The following is a 21,474-nucleotide window of genomic DNA, read 5'->3' on the forward strand; positions in this document are numbered from 1 at the left end:
TACATAATATTAAATGCGAAATCAAATCAATATAGTCATTGATATTAACAATCGTTAATTTATTGAATTGAACAATTGAGTTACACTTTCTAAGTTATTACTTTCCATCACTTCACGTCTATAATAATTTTTAAAAGTATTTGCTGATTGCCAATTTCCACGAGCCAATATTTCATCGAGGGAATGATTTTCCCACCAACTTTTGGATGCAACTGCCGATCGAATACTACCAGGAGTAGCAGATATGCCGGCTTCTTTAAATAACGTTTTTATCCAACCTGCTATAACCGTAGGCGAGGCAGGTTTAGCTAAACCTCTTATTGTTACAAACAAATTCTTGGTTTTTGCTGCATTACGTCTATCATTCAACAACGTAATAGATTTATTAATCCAAAAAAGAGGGTTAAGGTTATTATTATTTTTATTTACTAGTAATTTCCAGCCAGATTGTCTATAATCACTCCTATCAGTTTTTGAACCGAACTGTGGCCAAAATATAATATAATCATCAGATTTTATACAATGCTTATCATCAACTCTAAGTAATGTTAGATCATGTACACGTCTTCCTGAACATAACAGTAATATAACAGCAGTATGACGAGATACTTGAAATTGATTTTTTAAATCTACTGAATAATTAACTAAGTAAGAAGTTAAATCACTAACATTCCAGACCGGGGGTTTGGAAATCTTTGGATTTTTTAATGCAATGGCTTTTAGGATATGCTTTACAAGAGCGTGGCTGCTTAAGAGACTTGAAGTTTCAGCGTTACATAAAGTTGACACTACTGATTTATGTAACAGGATTGTATTATAAGATAATTTGTGATTTAAGTGTAAATCTGCCAAAAATTGTGCCAACTCTGAACCAGTGGGGTGAATAGTATTAATATTTTTACTTCTAGACCATAAGCACCAACGTTTCCACGCTGATTCATAAGTTTTTAGAGTAGATTTTCGCCAGGAATTTTTAAGCAATGATAACTGTTTAGAATTCCAAGTTTCTGTCGCCTCTGACCACCCCCACATTTCCAGACTTCGAGAACTATCTCCTCGACTTTTGGAGGTGCAAGGCCTGTTGAAGTGTCGATGAGAAACTTCTTTAGATGCCTTAGAGTTATAGGTGCTGCAAGCGCTCGGGATCTGAGATCCGCCCGCCAAAAGACTTTCTCCCACCGGGGTACTACTATCAAAAATATTCCCATCGCCTGGTTCAGGTGAGACAAGACTCTCGGGATTAGAAATGGTGGCGGGAATACCCATGCAAGTTGGAAGTTCCACGGGATGCTGAATGCATCGTAAAAAAGAGCTTGGGGGTCCATCATGTCTCGCGTTACATAATTCTGGACTACATGAGCCTTCTCTGAAGCGAAAAGGTCGATTACCGGGGTACCCCACTTCGTAAACACTTTTTCTACGCAAACTGGGCGTAAGTGCCACTCCGGCGGGTGGAGATGACGTGATAAGTGATCTGCATGACCGTTGTATTTGCCGGGTATATATTGTATTCTGTAGTGAATTTGATGTTGATCTAGTAACTCTAGAACTCTGAATGTTATATTCAATAGAGGTAACGACTTCGTCCCCCCTTCCCTCCGTAAATGAGCGACAGCTGTCTTGTTGTCGCATTGAATTAAGATGGAACTGTTGTGTATGTGATGAGCTTGATTCTGGAGGGCATGTAGTATGGCCAACATTTCTTTCTGATTGGAATGTAGTGCCTGTTCCTCTTGAGACCATGAACCCCATAGAGCCTGATTGTTCAGTAGTGCTCCCCAGGCGTGGTCTGAGGCATCTGTTACTAAAAAATTTTTTGCCGTAGGGTAATGAAGTGGAGTAGGCAGTCGACAATTCTGAGTCCACCAAACTAGTTCTTCGATTACCTTCAACGGTAACGGGTAATTTTTTGATGATGGATCCGGAATTGTGTTTTTGAACAGCAACAGGTATCGATGATTCAATCGTCCTCGTGGAACCACAAAGCTCACAAAATTTAGAAGACCTACTATTTTTTGTAGCTTTTTTAGAGTGGATCTTCTTTCTTTTAACACGTGATTTATGTTTGCGATTATTACATCGGACTTTTCCTTTGGAAGAATTTTCAGATTTTCCCAGGGTTTCCATACTATTCCTAAATAAGTTATCGATTTTTGTGGCCAAAGAATCGATTTCTCGAAATTTATTTGCCAACCAAGGGTCTGTAGTAACTGTACTGTAATTTTGACATGTTCCCGAAGTGTATGTGCGCTTTGATTTGCTATGAGAAAATCGTCGAGATAAACTATTATTCTTATATTCCACCTTTCTCTTAGAACTTGTGCTACCCAATTTGTCAGCATTGAGAAAGTTTTGGGAGCCGTGTTTAGTCCGAATGGCAAGCAAGTCCACTCCAACAATTCTCCGTTGTATACAAGGCGTAGGAAGCGCCTCTGTGATTTTATTATATTTACATGAAAGTAGGCTTGTGTTATGTCTACTTTGCTTAACCAATCTTGGGATTGAAGAAAGTCTGGGATGCGGTGCATGTTTATCAAGTGGAATGGTTTTGCTATTATGTAATTGTTTAGTGCTTTGAGGTTGAATATAGGTCGTAACCGGCCGTCGGGCTTTGGCACCAGAAAAAGCGACGAAAGGAAGCTCGGTGTGCGTGGAGCTACCTTTAGGATTCCTTGTTTTCTCATTTTGTGTACTATTGCAGACATTTCTTCCGACACAGGAGTGTGAAATGATGTTTTGTTTAGGTTGGGAAAAACAAGAAGAGGTTTTTGAAAGAATGGTATGCGATAACCTTGTATTAACCTCTGTATGATTTCTGGTGCTCGCATTTTCTGCCATTGCGAAAGGTGGTGCACTAAACGACCTGCTTGAAACGAAGTCGAGTCAATCTCTCCAGTTATCTTTGGAGTTTTTGGATGCGTTGGAGCGTCCTCTGTAGCTACCCTTAGTGGGCCGCGAGCCCCGGGTCGGAAAGGATTCTTTATCCTTTGCATGATAATCGAAATTATTTTTAGTATGTTGATTTCTAGAAGCATAACCGGCACGCTGATATCCACCCCGCGAGGGTGGGTTATAATAATGATGCGTGTAAGATTGTGCATGAGCGTGAGTGCATTGTGTATGCCGTGCCGAGTGTGTTCCACGCGATGGAACATTTATTACGCCTTGCCCCCGCGAGGGGCGGCGATCTAGTTGACTATTTTTTGACTGTGCACATCCTTCCTTTTTGGGCCAAAAAGCCTTTCGGACGCCGCCAGCCTTCTCCAAGGTGGATGTGAATTTATCCGAATCAAATAAATGCGTATCTGTAGGTGGTATTTTATTCAATAATGCTTTTACTAATGGATCACGAACTTGGCACGTGATATGATCACGGCGCATCTCAATAGTTTCTGCTCTGTGGCCACAAACCATTTGTAATAAATCTGAAAAAACTTTATGAAACTCACTGTTGTGAAATAATTCCTCAATTTTCGCAGTTAACTGATCAGAATTTGTATTATTGTTTTGTCTGGCCCAAGAAAGCAAACCTTTTATTGCGTCCTGTAAAGCTAATTTTTGTTTTAAAATGCAGTATGTGATAGCTGCATATGCTTTTTCTGTATTTGCTAGATGACGTAAGGTATCATACGTTTTTACCTCTTCGTTTGATTCTAGGTCTATGAAACCTGGAGTATGATTATAATTCTTTTGTGGTAAGTAGTAGTGTAAATAAGGTAGTGATCCGAACGGACAAACCGTTAAAGTAATGATCACGTACTATTTTAGTGATTCAAACGGACCAACCGTTAAAAATTTATCACGTAGGTACTATTTAAAATTTTCTGATAATTATTAAAAATAATGATCACGTACCAATTAATGTAAAGTAGTCACTGTGAATTCGCTTCACTTTATACTTTTACTATCACTTTTTTCTTGCAATGTCGGGTACCCACTGATTGCAAGAAGTTGCTTCGACGGTAAACGAAACGCCAATGAGCTAGAGTCGCGCTCAGCGATTTACGAAACTTCCCGAGCCCGACACCGCCAGGTGGCGCCACAAAGCCAAACCTGACGTCAATAAAAGTACGAAAACTGGTATAAAATCGACGGAAACGGAAATGCTACTCTCAATATAAAAGCTTCCAGTTAGGTCAATATTTTAATAATAAATGTTGCGCGCTTAAGAAGTGATTCGATTGTCTCCAAGCATTTTTGTGATAAATGGAATTGAAACCGTATTGCATTCGAAAAAGAAATGACAACTCTTCGAGTGTCATTTCTTTCTTCTTCTGAGATCTTGTTATAAAAGTGGAAGGATTCGTATAGTTTTCGGAGGCAATAAACGTATACCCAATATCAGCTCTTCTTGATATATAGAGCTATAATGCTCTATATTATCAAGAGCAGAATATAATGCTCTTTCTAAAATGTCGCAAAGGTCAGCTGCGTCGATGTGTAATGCCGACTGCACACACGCTGCTAGAGATTCGCGGGGCCTACGAGCCTCTCCACTAAAGCTGCGACACTACGTCCACTCTCTTGTCAGGTGAACTGAGATTTAGTTCGATATTTTTGATTTCCCCGCTATTAGCTACTATTTTGTCACGAGCTATGTCGCTGAGGAATGCAAACAAGAGAATGTGTTGTGGCTCTAATGACGCTCTAGTGTGGTTTTCGACACGAGACCATTTGATTCGTGCGCAAAAAAACCGACACGCAACAGAAAAATGACGAACCGAGCAAAGAGTACGAGACGAGGTTACCATTTAGACACTCACATTCGGCTTGCTTTATGTACGCGCATGGGTTAATGACAATATCTCGGGACGAATGGAGGTAATAATGTCGACCAACAGCGGCGAAATCAAAAATATCACTTTAAGTAATTGCGATGGGGACGAGAGATACTCTTTCTCTGATCACGAGAGTAGGCTTACTGTTATCTCAGCAAGTGTATACAGTCTGTGTGCGAGCAGTGGGTAGTGGGTAGTGGGTAGTGGGTAGTGGGTAGTGGGTAGTGGGTAGTGGGTAGGGTAACGTCGGGGGGCACCTGCGTGTCGGCGGAGTAGTCGCCCTCCAACGAGGAGGCGGAGGAGGCGGACGCGCCGGCCGAGCGGCGCCGCAGCTGCCCGCCACACACACCGTTAGTGAGGGAAACACCGCGGCGATACAGGCCAACTCATGCCACGGTTTGTGTGGAAGTTAGCGTCCCAGGCATCGTAAGGTAGGGTATCTTTATAATCATATTAGCTTGCGTCCTGTCGTCGTATGTGCGTCCCACCACGTATGACGCATTCGGATCTCCAGGGTTTTCTTGGATATTCCGAAATATTCGCAGAGTCCCATAAACCGTATAAAAGTTAGTGTCCCGAGAATTGTGATGGGTGTCTTTATAATCATATTAGCATACGCATGATATCCTGGGACGTCCCACCTTATGACACAATTAAATCCCCTGGATTTTAACGGGCATTTTTGGGAGTTCCCTTTCAAAAACCGTTTCGTTTATCAAAATTGTAATAAGTCAGCAACGAAAAAGGGTGTCTTTAAAAGCAAGATTCAAATAATACACACCCATAAATAGATCAAATTGCAAATTCTCCGTGAGGCGGAGAGAGCATAACAGAATCGTTTTAACTTTAATTTTCAACGCCAACAATATCACTTTGATAGTAAAGGAGTAGACAAGCGCCTTACGCTGAATCTCGCCAAGTATGCGCCGACTCACAGTCGTTTACACATAGTTTGTTTACAATGCAATTTCCCAAGCATAAACATCTGCAGCAAAGTCGTTAGTTTACCACGATGCTAACGAGACGGTATTAGGCATTTAGTTGCCAGAGTAAACAATCGCGCAAATAGTAACAAATCTTAATAACAAGGCGATTGAAATAGCATGTACCCATCCAGGAAACAAGATGTCGCCAACGGATATTAAGCATCTAGAATTAATTTTATACAGTCTTATATTGAGTGCATCGAGGAATACTTTTCGTCATCCTTTTTGACCGCTGGGTTTCAGTGGGTATTCTACTTCTCAGCCAGCGAGTCCCGCATACCCGGACGGAGACTAGGTAGTTCAGTCTAGGCAATGGGCATCCTCAGACCGGGATAGGACGACACATTTCCCAGCGTCATAAACAAAGTAGGCGTATCCATACCAATATTGTAAATACGAAATTAAGTCTGTCTGTTACCATTCACGGCTAAATCGCTGAACTGATATTGATGAATTTCATATAGAGATTTGGAACTTGGAGCAGAACAGTGACTGTTAATCGTGCAGAATAACGCGAAGGCGGAAGTACACGCTATTTCTATTCCCTTGTCATTACTTTGTACGCGTGAAATAGATCAGTTCCCAGTTGGTGAGCGTCGGTGTGCAGCGCCGCAGTGTTTCCCGCGTTACGTTAATGACAACCATGAAGTTCAGATGAGATAGTTACCGTGCAAACACTATTAGTTAACGTGATTCCGTTCAATGTAAACTGCAGTTAGGGTTGCCACCCGCCGTTAATTCACAAAACTTCAAACTGCAAACGAATCTTTAAATTTGAATAATAAAAAATACGTTTGTTGCTATTGTAAAACCAGTAAAAGCAGTAACATTCTTAATATTGTTTTGTTTCTAAAATTATAAGAAATTTAACAGTAAAGCTACTTTTTATTTGTTTTGTAGATATTTATTACTCCAACGCTAAGGTTTTTAATTTAAGTCCTACTATAATCCATTGAAGATATTCTCCCGCAAATGAATTTTTTGCGATTAAAACGATATTTTTTAATTTTTTCAAAACTTTAAATTGGGTGGCAGCCCTAGCCGGTTAATGTCCCAAGTGGAGCGAAATGCCAAATCCCCGTTTATCGCTAGTAGGTACTGAAACTGAGAGAGATACGTAAATTATTTGTTTACCAAAGCGTTACTATCATGCTAATATTGATGTTCAATTTGCTATATCGTCGAGTGAAATGTTTGCTTCTTAATCTAAATTTATAGTTAGTATTATACACAATATGTATTATTTTAACATAAGAATTCTTTTTTACCATATCTGTTGTTATTTCTTGTTAGTGACATTGAGTTTGGACTCAATTGTTTTGGCAAAAGTTCTCCACTTTACATATTAGAGTATTTATATAAAGCCTGTATTTTTAAATATATATTTTAATATGTATTTTTTTTCTTTTAACTGTCATTTAGAAATGTTCCTTAGCAATAATGTTGATAATACCTTGTCTTTGATAGTGGGTCGGACCGCGGGTTGTGGCGGCATGGTGTGCCGCTTGGTGGCTTCGGGCATGGCCTCTTCTTTGTCGCTCGCCGCCAACGCTGTAATGGACAAAAGTACTTCTTTATAAAAGCACCAGCCGACGCTCCGCGGTTTCTCCCGCGTAGTTCTCGTTTATGTTTACAACAAAAACTGTTGGGTAATTGTAGAGCCAACATTTCCGGAAAAAGCTTAAGTTTTAGATTCGAGATTTTAGCGGAGATCATCGGTTTTTCGCGGAGTATACCAAAATAAATCACTTATTGTTTTATAGAAGCAAAAATATCATATATTATTCTGCACCCCAAATTTGAGAAAAAATATAAGTTAGACATTGAAATTAGAATTTTGTATGGCAAATCTAATTTTTAGATGTAATGATGTCTTATCTAAAATTGTTTAATTCAGTTTATCGTCCAACTGTTGATAATATAGGTATGTATAAGTAAAGTAATTCCTAGTTGGAAACTGAAAAAAAAAAATTGCAACTATGTCTAATTTTAAGACGCTCTCAACAAGCAGCCAGTAATAATTTTTGCTATCACCATCTATATGTTTATGAAACATATCAAGAATCAAGATCACAAGTTGCGTGAGTGCCATTCATTATTGTATCAGCTCGTACAGAGGACGCGACGCGCTGCCAAAACAATAAACAACATTAGAGGAAATATAAAAGTGTCATTTCATTGCACTTGTATAAATATACAAGTAGCAGGTGAAGCGCGTATTACAACTTGCATAATGTAGGGTTCCGTAGCACAAGCTACTTCACGTTTGCTAAGTTGGAGTTGAAAGGAAATTTATTTTTAGTGGAGAAGAGGCATAATATTTAAACCTATTTTGTCACCTAATGTAATCAAGTTCTTTAGCAAAACTTTGCATCGTGTTCCAAATATTGTAAATAAAACCTTTTTTTACTCTCACTTTTATTTTCTTAAAAAAATTCAATTGTTGCTCTAAATCTAATATTGAACATTTTAAGACGTTGATAACAAAACTATACAACCGATAGAATTCATTGTGCGAATCTCCATAGATTGAAGCACATATAGTATCCTCATACAGATATAAGATCTAATTATCACCATTAGTCATGTAAAAAAATATTTCTCTCCAAAAGCACCATTTTTTTTATTTAAAACTCCAAATTAAAAGAAAAAACCGTATTTTGATCATACTTTAAGATTCCAAATTCAACTAAAACGATACAATCAATCAACTCACGCGCCGAGCGATTCGGGTTCCAACAATCAGTGAACACCATTTCACTGTAACACTACACTAAACGACTACCAAACCACTCGACTACAAACTACGAAAGCTCCGACACCGGTCCAAGTGTGGTGGAGTCGGGAGCCGCCTATCAACTGCGCGAGAACACAGCCGTAGCGTGTGATGGGATGACGTCACAGTGAGTAAACAGAGTATTAATACCGCCTACTTCACTTGCCCTACTACATTTTCCTTGCATCTGGACCGGATGGTGTTATGCAAGAGAAAATTATTAGAATAAGCTTAAAAGTTTTTATTTTATTTATTCACAGAACACAGGTTATCTTTTATCCAGAAAAAGATCCATTTTAGAAAGTTTGAAAAAAGTTACTACAAGTGAAGCAGCGTACAATAACTAATCATGCACTAAATACACCCCAATAAGAAAATTGTTGACTAACAAGTAGTCTTATTTTTTCTCACCAAACCATTGTAAGATTTATGAATAAGATTAAATAGTTTTGGAGTAAATTTTTCATAGATAGTTTATGGATGGTTACGATCCGTTTAGGATACGATTTGGATAGTAATAGTTAAATCCTTTCAAATTCACTAATAAAGCTTTTTTCTTTCTTCTTTCTTTTCTTCTTTCTTCTTTCCATCCCAACAGTTAAATCCTTTGCATTGTGTTACAAATTACATATATTTTGTTTAAAACTATAGTTATTTTTCAAGGACATCAAGTCAAAAGAGTCAAAATGAATATCCGCGTGAGAACCTACTGAATTATCCACATAGTTACAAACAATGCATCATAATGTATTTTTAGATAGTACGACATACAAATCTTTACTGCTTCGTCAACACTAGAGTTTACATTCATGACTAACGACACACAAGTGAGATATTTTTCTATTTAATAAATGACGCAATGGATGGCACCGTCCACTTGCAGTCTGGCAAGGTGACAATAGTCGGTTGTATGGGAATGGAAAACGTATGAGTCAATGGCGCGCGAAATATAGACGTTACATAGACCGCTGTACTAGTACAAGGTCACTCGTCTACGGTGACCGAATAGTACAACAAACATTATTAAATTAGATGGACAAATTGGTATTTTCCCAAGAATGAAGGTAGATACGTTTTACGCATAAAGTTTGGGAATGACTTGCTCCTTCATCATCATCGAGCATCCATAGCTGGACATAGGCCTCTTGTAAGCTTTTCCAAACACTACAGTCTTGAGCCGGTTCAAAACATGCCGTATCAAGTAAAAATAATCTACATATTACATGCAATAACAAAAAGCTTTATTGAATTGGTAGTAGAAAATGTCTTATTGGTCTAAAAGGTGTGGCACTGAATACTGATATGTTAAGCCGCAGGTCATAATCGCGTTTAAGGCTAGATTTGAGCTTAGTTATCAGAAAATTTCCCAGACCACGTTTTTTATCAGGACGTCCAGGTCATTATTACTAAATATCTGATAATACACATACCCATTATTGCAATCGAAGATTGACATTCAGCAAACAGAAATTTTTAATTAATACAATGTGGTGACAAATAAATAATTCATTATTATTAGAGCATTAGCTTTTTAGCAGATTGATACAATCTGATCTAACAATACTCTGGTTTTACAATTGCGTTTGCAACATAATTATGCCATGAACATATATGTATATTCCTTCAAGTACTTAATAAAAGAATGATGCAATCTATGTAAATCAGTGACTCGTAACAAAATCTTTATTATTTCTCACATTAAATCGCCTCACACTTCCGCGAACATTGGCGCTGCGTATTTTTGTGCGAAAAGCATGGATCGCGCGCCTCTTCAGCAGCTCAAACAAACGCACCAAACCGCGGTAATATATTTTCTCGGAAAACGATTCTCTTTGTAAACAAATCAAGTGTATTTATGTGAAAGACTTGCCAATATCCAGTGGATCTAGTTAAAACATGTATTTTTGGAAACATCTCAAACGTTTTTAAACATAGTTGAAGAATGCAGTGTTGCTGTAGAGCGATGCGGAAATTCGTTATGCATCTTTATCAATAAAATAAGCTAATCTACTAATAGTGCCGTTCCAAATGTCACGAAATCGAAATGACATGCAAAATAAACAAGCCATACTATTATTCCTCCATCGGCAAACTGTCTTCTTTTTCTCACTTAAAATGTATGAACCACTATATTATATGAGCACCTCATTGAAGTTTAAGTTCACTCTCGCAAAAACTGTGGACTTTTCCATCTTCAGTATTTCACCATTAATTATCAGACTTGTCTATTTTAGTCGCATTCGTAATGCTGAATCAACAATGTGATATAGTTGATGCAGTTTGTCATCAAAAAGACATAGACACAGCCGAACGTAGAACCTCCTCCTTTTTGGAAGTCGGTTTAATATCTTTCAGTAAATAAAACATCGTGTCTTGACATTTTTGATGTCATAGGAATCAACTAAAGTCAATGAATTTTTTAAATTTGACACAATAAATTTCTTTAGGCAAATCGCAGTAAACCCAATTTTAGAACTTACTTATGCATCATCAATATCAAATCAATATTGCCATATTGCTTAGGATGAAGCAATTAATTTACATTAAATGGTTTAGGAATTTTTTCAAAAAAATTAATTTAATTATTTTTTTGTGTTGATAAATTATTTATTTATTTTTATTATATATAGTTTGTAATTAATAAGATCTGCTGTCTCCTGGTCTTGTTTTAAAATGTGGTATTAGTATACCACCTTTCATTAGTTTTTAAAAAGTACCAAAGTACCACACGTTGCGGGCGCACGCACTGCAAATACGTGCGCCCGCGGTAGAGGTCAGCCGCACATCAGTCTGTAAGTCACAAACAACTACAACTCACCGTCCGCGCTGCGCGAGGACAGGCGGCGCGCGGAGATGGCGCGCGCGAAGTGCGGCTGCGTGCGCTGCGGCGGCGCGGCGCGCGACTCGTAGTGCGTGCGCCCGCTGTAGCGGAAGCGCGAGCCCAGCCGCGGGAACAGCGTGCCGCGCGCCGCCGGCTCGGGCGACATCAGTCTGGGAGGGACAAGCGGTCATCTAGAGATTGTTATTACTGCACTGTTTTTTGTTGAATGTGTTAACTACTATTTATTATTCAGCGCAAGACACGCTCCGCACGCAAGTTATCATCGCGCTGCGTGCGCGCACTCAGTGCTGTAATGCAAGGTTGACTTAACATAGTGCATTGAATTTAAATTTTGAACGCAAGAACTTATAAAATGCATTATGTTAAAATAGTATCAGGAGCTGATCCATTAGTTCTAATTCTAAATTAAATTCTAACATTTCTGCCGAGTCGTTAACTTGGCAGCACCGTTTTCTAGTTGAGAGCAGACTTTGCCCACCTGTCTTTTTACTTTCGTCAACATTGATCGATTAACAATCGGTAAATTTAAATTAAAACGTAAATTTTAATAACAAGTAATTAGTTATGAAGTAAAACTTCATTCAAAATAAAATAATACATGAAAGAGAAACTTAAAAATTAGTCGCGGATATAAGCGCCATCTCTCGTGACCGACTTGCTTCACTAGTTCAAAAATATGCTGTTAAAAGACTAAACGCGCTGAGCTTACTTGTGTTGTGTCGTAGTTTAGTAGTGTTACTACAGATGGCGCTTTTATAACTGAACGGTGTCATGTGTCATTTCGATTACCCTTTGCGTAACGCATTCACTCAAGTCATGTGTCCGTAAAGCAGTTTTACTTAAGAAAACTCGACAGGTACCTGAAGAAGGTGTGGTGCTCGACACAGGTCTTCCACAGCTTCTTGGCGGCGCGGTGGTTGGCCAGCTTGAAGCCCACCGTGGACTCGAACTGCTCGAACTCGCCGGGCCGCAGCTTCACGTAGAAGTTGTGCCGCTTGTAGCTGATCTTGAGGATCTTGGGCCACGCGAACCGGTTGATGCGAAGTCTGCGCAATGATAATGATAAATTATAAAGAAATCAGGTAAAGGAGGTGATGATCCCACCATCCAACAGTTAGACAGCTTCTACTCACTTCTCCCTGTGCACCAGCAAGCCGGAGGAGCACACTCCCAGGGTGATGTCCACGTTTTCAGAGTCCTTGGCCGGGTGCAGGTCCACCCCGTACATGGCCAGCTTCTTGGCGTTCTCCAGGTAGTTCAGCTCGGCCTCCGCCGGGGTCTGACCTCTGAAGACATGACGCAGGAAAGGGTTGAAAATATCCGAGACAGTTAGGAGATTAATGTAACATGGATAATACAATATGCTGGACGTTTTTCAAAAAATTTAACAACAGACGTATGTTGCGGTCCTCAGGTGTTAGAGTACTGACCCCTCGCTATCATTAGGCTTAGTTTACATTCACTTTTGAAAAGTCAAGTTATGTCATGACTTAATGGTGGTTATTAAAGTCGAAAACTTGAAATTTCAAAAATAATACGAGGTTTCTAAAGCGCCTTGGTCCGAGAAGAGCCTCAACAAACTCAGCCAAGGCTTTTTTTTTTGTTTACCACCATTTTTCAAATTTACTAATCTAGAACTAAGCACACAATCGTATAGTGCAGTTCAACACCAAGCCGTTTTATCATGTATAATGTATATAATCCTAAACACTATAATATATATTCCGAAATATAAGTCCATCGGCTGAAGTGATGATGGTCTTCCTCCTCTGACTGCAGCAGTCAGCTGGCCAGCAGTGGGCGGTATGTAAGGGCTAGTGACCTGTGCGTGCGGTGCAGCTCCACCACCTTCTCCTCCAGCTCGGGCGTGGCGGCGGCGGGCGGAACCAGCTTGAGCTGCTTGCACAGCCCCGCGCCCTCCTCCGACGCCTCGTAGTCGCCCAGCTCCGACTGCAGCAGGTAGCTGGCAAGCAGCGCGTGCGTCACCGCCGAGCATGGTAGGCGACCTAGAGACATAATTTATCACTCTGATACATTGCATATCCGGCTCGAAGGACCGAGTATGTGCAGTAGCTTACAAGGGCTGGAATGATGTTTAGCTGATTGAAACCTCTTTGATTTATGACTTAATAACATTTGTGCCTACACTGACACATTACAGTAGTTTGGCAATAAACCAGATAGTAGTGGGAGTATTAAACAAATGAGCCTCAAAAGCTATATGGTTATGGGGACAGCCGGAGTTGTTGACACAGTGTTCGCGATTGATTGGAATATTTTCTCTCTTCCAATAATCACGTTTACAAATTGAGCTTAGTCTTGGTTGTTGGTTCAGAAGTTCTTAGTTTCAGTCAGGGGTAGTGGAGGTGTACGTACCGTCGAGCAGATCCTTCCGTATGGCCAGCACCAGCTGGTATCGCGTCAGCTCCTCCTGCAGCTGCGCCGGCTCGGGCGGGTAGAACTTCACTGCGAAACGCAGCGACCACGGCTCATCTGTACACAAACAATAACTTGAAAGCAACTTGTAGAGTCAAGGCGATCCAGCAATATGCAAAGAGCAAGTACGGAGCCGTGATAGCCCAATGGATATGACCTCTGCCTCCGATTCCGGAGGGTATGTTCCGGTCCGGGGCATGCACATCCAACTTTCCAGTTGTGTGCATTTTAAGAAATTAAATATCACGTGTCTCAAAAAAATTCTCTGGTATGGAACCAGAGAATTTTCTTAATTCTCTGCGTGTGTGAAATCTGTGGTAAACTATTTGCCTAACCCTTCTCATTCTGTGAGGAGACTCAGCAGTGAGCCGAATATGGGTTGATAATGATAAAGTACAGGGCCTCCCTTTGGTTTAATAAGATAATGTTTGGTTTTGTCGGGACCGACGATTTGACGTGCTCTCAGAGTCACGGGGGTGATTCATCACCAACTTCCCAATTCTTATTGAAAATTAATTAAAAGAAAGAAAATGTATTAAATATCTTCATCTTCAGACTTAGATCATTTAACTTTAAATTTAATTTATTAAAACAAAATGGTCTATTCGTGAAATTTCTCAAAGTTTAAACACATACGTTTCAGCAACTTAGAGACGCGTTTCTCCAGGTCGAGCCACACTCGAGGGTCGCCCCGGTCCTCGTACAGCAGCCCGAAGTAGTCCTTCTCCACCAGGTTCAGGCTGTCGCACACTTTGCTGAGGAGGTCGTGCCCGCGGATCTTTCTCTGGAAGTTAACAACCATTGCTTTTTTTATACCAACTCACAAATGATAAATGGCTCATTTGACTCTAAATTAATGTAAGAAAAATGTATTGGAATAAAACAATTTCTTAGATTAGTAAAGAGAGAGTGACAGTATTAATCAGCCGAAATCATCAATAAATACCCTCAAACAGGGTTTTTGGAACAGTTACCAAATTACCACATTAACGTTTTAATGTCATAGCATTCATATCTTCTTGGAAAGGGACTGTCAGCGTTTTGCCTCGCCGTCAACCAGATGTCGACTGCTTCTATGGTGGGTTGACGGTGAGGTGATACGGGAGAGGGGTGAGGATGTATCATGTATGCAGAGACGTGATCGAGAACGGAGTAGTAAGCGCGCAGACATAGAGCAGTAGGCTTGTCCCGAGGCGAGACGAGTACGTTACGAATTTCATTAGTGTGCATTTGAATAAGTTGTAATTCATACAAATAATACGGAACGAGTTGAGAGACCTCTTTTTAAATTGATATGTACACTGCGTGTGCCTATGACCTTTGTTTCAGTACGAGATAGTCTACAAAGTGCACTACAAGTTAAGCGACATAAATGTAGTGTGAGACCTACATCAGCATCCAGATCCATGACGGAGCCATCCAGCAGCTCCACCTTGACCCTGGCCTGGTTGCCGGCGGGGCGGCGCTTGGGCGACTCCTTGGCCTTGGGCTTCTCCTCCTTGGCGCCCTTCGCGTCCTTCGCCACTCCCTCCGGCATCTTGCCGCGCTTCCGTCAACACCTGGAAAAACAATTGTTTTCTATCAGCTCAAATCAAAATCAGACGGAACGAACCAAGGACGCATAAGCTAGTGAGCCAATATTTTGGGCCTCAATAGTTTAACAATTCATAACTTGGAATGAAATCCGAGAGGACCTAGATATCCTTCACATCTTTTAGTTTTAAAATTTACCGAAATCAGGTTTTCATCACGAAATCCTTATAATGCTAGAGAGAGTTTTTTTCGAATTCTTATATTAGTTAGAATCTATGTAGAGAATATAGAAATAAACAAAACGTAAGCTAAAGTATTGTGAATATTCGGTAGATATCAGAACGTGGGTGATGTTGTTTCTTATAATTAAAACTGAATTTCTTGTAAAATCTCCTCATAAGAACTAGCCTTCAAACTCGGCAGTAGGTAAAAGACACTACAAACAGACAAACTTGACGTTGCAAATATTCCTTTATAGCAAGAATTAACGAATTTTAATAAAAAGAAACACCTAAAACGAATCGCACATTAAGGAAACCCGTATGCTGGGAACATAATCAACTAGAAAGCATGTCTAGTTTCGGTATACAAAAACGTGGCGTATCGTGTCTTGCGAATCATCGATCCAACACTAACGGGACTGTAATGTCGGACACACATGCGAATTCAATCTGCTGTTATGTTAGACATGGCTAACGGTCTTGGGATTACAAAAATTATCTGCGAACCAGCCGGGACCGAACCAGTTGACACAAATATTTATTGCTTTGCTGCATAAACAAGATAAAGATCAAAAACTACGACTCTACTTTGAAGCCTGATCCTAATTGCTCACAATTAGATGAAATTGTTTGAAACACCATAACTTCTCGTAACTGTACAAAATATACAAACATTTAAAGCGTCTTGTCGTGAATGTGATTTCTGTACCTACTCATGTCTAACAATTTATTTATATATATATAGCCACGATGGATTTATTAATTCTGTATCCTTAATGAAAGCATCGGCATGTATTGAATCAGAACTCAAAAACTTTGTCGCAGTCTCCCGACTTAGCTTTAATAAATTGTGTAACCAAATTGAATCGAAGTAAAACAAACTTTATAGCTACTAAACATAAAGTACAATATCGCAGTTGGTGATGGTTTTTCTAGAAAAATAATCCTCCAGTTATGGATTACAACAAAGCAAGCTCAGCAATTGAATGGATATAATGAGAATTTCTCCCATTCTCACGAGGCAGAAGGCGATGCGTTCGCCATTGACTGTGAAGTTATCAGGCAGGTACTACTTATACTTACGAGTACCAAACCTATCTAGGGATGTAGATGTTGAAAACCCAGTGTTTACCGGAACCGAATATTCAACTTATCGGATACGGAGCTGAAGCCGAACCGGAGACAGATGCGGAAACAAATGTCACAACAGTACAAACCCATCCTACGAACAAATTTTTTCCGTGTCTAACTGTAATTATACCGACAATCATGTCCGTCAGACCGGATCCAGACAGACAGTCAGACATCATTCAGATCCGTCAGACAGTGCAATGCCGCATGGTGGTAGTGCTTCCCGCTACAGACGAGCTCTGTCATAAAATGCTCTACTATTAACTAAATCTACTTCTACTAGTAGTGTCACTTCTAAGAAACACATGACCTTCTAAAAATGCTTGTAAATGAAGCCTATTTGAAATAATCAAAGACTTGAAGTTTAGAAAACTAGCGCAGCTGAAGTCGGAGTCAACCCACCACCTCCCATGGCCCCTCAGACTTCGCAGTCATTCGAGCCGAATCAGTGGGAGGGCGGGCCCGGTGCTTGCTCTTCGCATGTTCCCGGGCCGCCTTCTTGACTCCCTACAAATTCTTTATGTAGTCGGAGTCGGATATTTAAAATCAGTCGAACATTACGATTGTTCGGAATCGAAGTCGAATCTTCGTAACATCCCTAGTAGCTGCGGCTACGTACGCGGCCATTGTTTACGTTCACACGTATGCAATTATACGCGACCTGCATTCACTTCGCTGCTCCTCAATGTTACGACAACTTACAAAACAACTGTTTGATAGCTTTGCATTCATTTGGGTCTCGACAGATAGAACAAGAGATTGTGATCCACAGACCATCATCTTATAAAAGCTGATAGTTTGCTATCTACCTTCAGTAGGTAAATACGGTAGCCAATTATAAAGTTTAGTCTTTGGAAAGTAGTGTCAAAGGCGTCAGGCGAATTAGAGTAAGATCACCTTAGAGAAAGTTACTTAGGCTTAGATAGATTTTCACCAAGCTAAGTGCCTAGCTATTATCACCAAAGTTAAGAATATTTAACTGATGGTGTGCACATGTAAGTAAAGCTCCTAATCGACATCATTTATTCTGACATCTCATCATATCGAGTTATTTGTCTTTATCTTGGTACTAGCGGACCCCCGCGTTTACCCCATTCCTGTAAGAGTACGGAGATAAAATATAGCACATGACACTCACATATAACGTGGCTTTCTATTGGTTAAAGAATTTTCAAAATCGGTTCAGTAGATCCAGAGATTATCGCATCATAACAAACTTTACCTCTATTATTAACACCGACATAATGTACTAGTATAAGTAAATGAAACAAAAATAGAAAGGATACTCTTCATACCAAAAATCAAAAAGAATCGCGCGGTAATCTTTAAAAACACATAAATCCACTCATTGTATAATTGTCATCTGAAAAATGATATTCCAATGAAGGCATCTAAGGGAAGTCAGTCTTCACACGGGCATCGCTACGTGATCGAATGCTACGTTGGAGCGAGTAGCGACTAACTTGTACGGAGGGCCATTGTTGTGGGTACTGGGTACTGGTTACATCACCGGTGGCATTGTCACGTGCTCGGAATGGGCCCATATGTGACACACACACAGACAAACACATCAATGTGTGGACGGAGTTATTGTTGTAATATTATCAACGATTTGTGTTGCTTACTCAAAGTAATTTTAGTTACAGTTAATTAAGGAAGCACTAAAACACAATACACTAATTATAGAAAACGGTTAATTTATTAAATACCTTGTAAGTCCTAGGCAGTGCATATTTGCAAATATATATAAAGTGCACGTCACTTTATAGTGATATTTATTCGCCAATCGTTGACTATAAAGAACTTTGCAATTAATACAGTGGAGGAAAAATCACAAACATGCGATACGAAATATACGAAATATCAAATTTTAGGGAAAATAACAAAACAAATTAGCTATTGGAGGCTATCAAAGGACTGCGTACCAACATTTTCCTTTGTCAATAGTCAATCTATTTATTCCGTGCTTGCCTACAAAAAGGTAGGTGAAATCACAATAACAAGTACAACGAACTACGTTTTTCTAGTTCACCGTGCAAGTACATGCCCACGTAATTTGAAATGAATTGACTCTCAGCAGAGACGGAGCCGCGCTGTGAATAGAGCACTCATTATGGGCTCTATACTTAACATAGACCATTATTACTCATCGCTCGTACTTTTTAATATTATACATCGAATGCTGTAATTCTCTGCTTTCGAATACTTTTTATACAGACGTGTGACACGTCGGGTACCATTATTTTGTGGTAGAGGAAACACCTCGAACAGGTCTCAGGACTTGTGACAGTAAGTTTAAAGGATCCTTTCAGAATGCATCTTTCATCAATTTCTTAAATGGACCAACTTTTCAGTTGTGTGCATTTTAAGAAATTCAATATCAGAGGTCTCAAACGGTGAAGGAAAAACATCGTAAAAAATCCTACATACCAGAGAATTTTCTTAGTTCTCTGCGTGTGTGAAGTCTGCCAATCCGCATTGGGTCAGCGTAGTAGACTATTGGCCTAAACCCTCTCATTCTGGGAGGAGACTCGAGATCAACAGTGAGCCGAATATGGGTTGAATATGGGTAATATAAATAGTATAGATGAAATATTAGTCCAGCCCTTATCAACAGATACATCAGTATTAGCGATAAGTGATTCATGGCGTATGACTCGGGGCGGACTCGGACTGCAGTTCGTGCTAATTTACGGCCACTTTAACTGCTCGGTGCTAATCACTGACTCACGGCAATAAATTCGTTACCTCTGAAACAGTTTTTATCGATTTTACCTTATTACAACTGAAATTGGAATCAGCAAATGAAGTGATTACTGTATTAATTAGATACAAATTGCTAATTACGACTACACAAAAATTTACAATCAACAAAATAAAAAGTTGGACGTGACGGGTAGCGACAGTGATTGTTCCATTATTTTGTGGTAGAGGAAACACCTCGAGCATGTCCCAGGACTTGTGACCTTGAGAGTAGGTTTATGGGATCCCTTTAGAATGCATCAACACTCAACTTCCCTGCCCTGTTCCCTGTTTTTCAAGGAATCTTTCTAAACCTGTGCAATTTTTATGCATATTTTACTCGTAGATAGTTGGTCGACTAAAATCATACAAGTAGAGCATTCCTAAAAGATTTATAAGATATTTATAAGTTACATTATGCCCGAGTGCTATAGGCTATATTTTATCCCTGTATTCCTACAGAAACGGAAACCACGAGGGTGAAACTGCCCAGCGTTTGCTAGTTACTAAATAAAAACATCATCCAAACATCCCATGGACGAGACTTAATTAACTTGAAGATTATAAACAGATGAGATTCGATGTCGTAGCCACACATATTCGGGAAAATATTTTTATATATTCATTTTTCATTCTTTTTCATTTTTGTTTTTATTTATTATTGTATTTTTGTGTGCCATAAAGTACTTCTTCTTCTTTTTTTATCATTCATCATCATTATTTTGCATCAACCTTATAATGAGACGTCATTTATGTAAGTCATGGTTAGTAACAAGTTTGCTAAGCAACTCATCGAGACAACATCAGAATATTTTAACCCTGAAGTGGGCCAGGCCAATCTTCCAATTTACTGGCTAGTGCCTAGCTCTTTATCATACTAATCAAATTTTGTTCACAAGTACCTGAAACCAAGGTCTATACACTCGTACCTACCTACTATTGAAACAAAACCGTATCTGAACATTAGAGAACTTGTAAAACTAAAATGCTTACTAGTATTTAAGAACCCACATTTTTCAAAGAAAAGGTGTTATTACACAGAACATTAAACAAAGACTTCTATTTCTGTGACTGTTACTCGACTAAACGTTATTGATAGCGTTCTCTTTTGGACATAGCTTCTGTGATCTGATATTTTGGACATCCAATTTTTAAAATTGTTGCCCTTTACGCCAAAGAAAATCAGTCGTGGCCAATATTCCTCTCTGCCTCTCCACTAAGCAAAACGCGCAATGTTGGAGATTAGACATCTAAAGAGCGGGGACTTTTTGAGTTCGGGGGCGAGATTCTAGTTCGGCTCCAGTACCTTGGTTGCATTAAAATATTACTGTGTTCAAAAGGTAAAACTTAAAAAAATACCCAAGAAGTTCAGTAAAAAAATAGGGAATTTCAATGATTTCAAAAACTATGCAAGTATTACCAATAGTAAAGAAAGGGAAAGGGTGGAGCTATATTCAGTAAGCTCGCTAAACGAGCAGCAATACAAGAAAACACAAATAACCTGACACAGCATACTTGTACCATTGTTTATGCATAGAAATAGGTGTAAATAGAATATTTGACGCAATTTCCGGCGTGCGGCGGCCTACATTGTGCTATCGAAATGCTGTATGGTTGTACGGTATACAAACCGACATGCATTATAATAACTTCCGATGTGAAACTGCCGAGGATGCAGCCGTCTGCGCGCTGTGCAACATGCTATGATAATATCTCGACGATGAGCGAAATTTTCTCAACCAAGGAAACCAAATTTATCATATGTGTTCAATACATACGAATATCTACGGTTTAACTAGTCCATCAATCCTTTTCATTTACAACGATCGTATGACTCTGATCTTACTTTCTTTCTAATTGTGTTGTAGATTCTCAAGTCACTGAAGCAGTATCAGGAGTTCGAGAAGTTTTGGGCGAGCTATGAAGAAGATCAAAGTCGAGCCCTAGGGTCAGAAGAACGGAGCGAAAGAAAACGGACATAATCGGAAAATCCTTATCACCTACGAAATATATCCGAGAGTGTGCGTAG

General features: G+C 39.5%; 1 protein-coding gene across 5 annotated transcripts in view; it reads right to left on the minus strand.

Annotated features, from left to right (window-relative positions):
* The window catches only part of LOC112058407 (protein 4.1 homolog), an 82,389-nt gene that overhangs the window by 21,292 nt on the left and 39,623 nt on the right, over window positions 1–21,474 (minus strand). For 4 of the 5 annotated variants that reach the window (XM_052888610.1, XM_052888606.1, XM_052888602.1 and 1 more), the window contains 8 exons: window positions 15,209–15,377; window positions 14,455–14,602; window positions 13,759–13,875; window positions 13,205–13,388; window positions 12,516–12,668; window positions 12,243–12,428; window positions 11,359–11,531; window positions 7,218–7,315 (listed from right to left, as the gene is read on the minus strand). In XM_052888610.1, the coding sequence (XP_052744570.1) occupies window positions 7,218–7,315; window positions 11,359–11,531; window positions 12,243–12,428; window positions 12,516–12,668; window positions 13,205–13,388; window positions 13,759–13,875; window positions 14,455–14,602; window positions 15,209–15,355 (1,206 nt within the window). In that variant the 5' untranslated portion in view covers window positions 15,356–15,377. Of the gene's footprint in view, window positions 1–7,217; window positions 7,316–8,480; window positions 8,536–11,358; window positions 11,532–12,242; window positions 12,429–12,515; window positions 12,669–13,204; window positions 13,389–13,758; window positions 13,876–14,454; window positions 14,603–15,208; window positions 15,378–21,474 lie in introns of those variants that run through there. The other variant, XM_052888620.1, reaches the window with a different exon arrangement.

The sequence above is a fragment of the Bicyclus anynana genome, chromosome 2 (assembly GCF_947172395.1).
Source record: "Bicyclus anynana chromosome 2, ilBicAnyn1.1, whole genome shotgun sequence".
Lineage (NCBI taxonomy): Eukaryota > Metazoa > Arthropoda > Insecta > Lepidoptera > Nymphalidae > Bicyclus > Bicyclus anynana.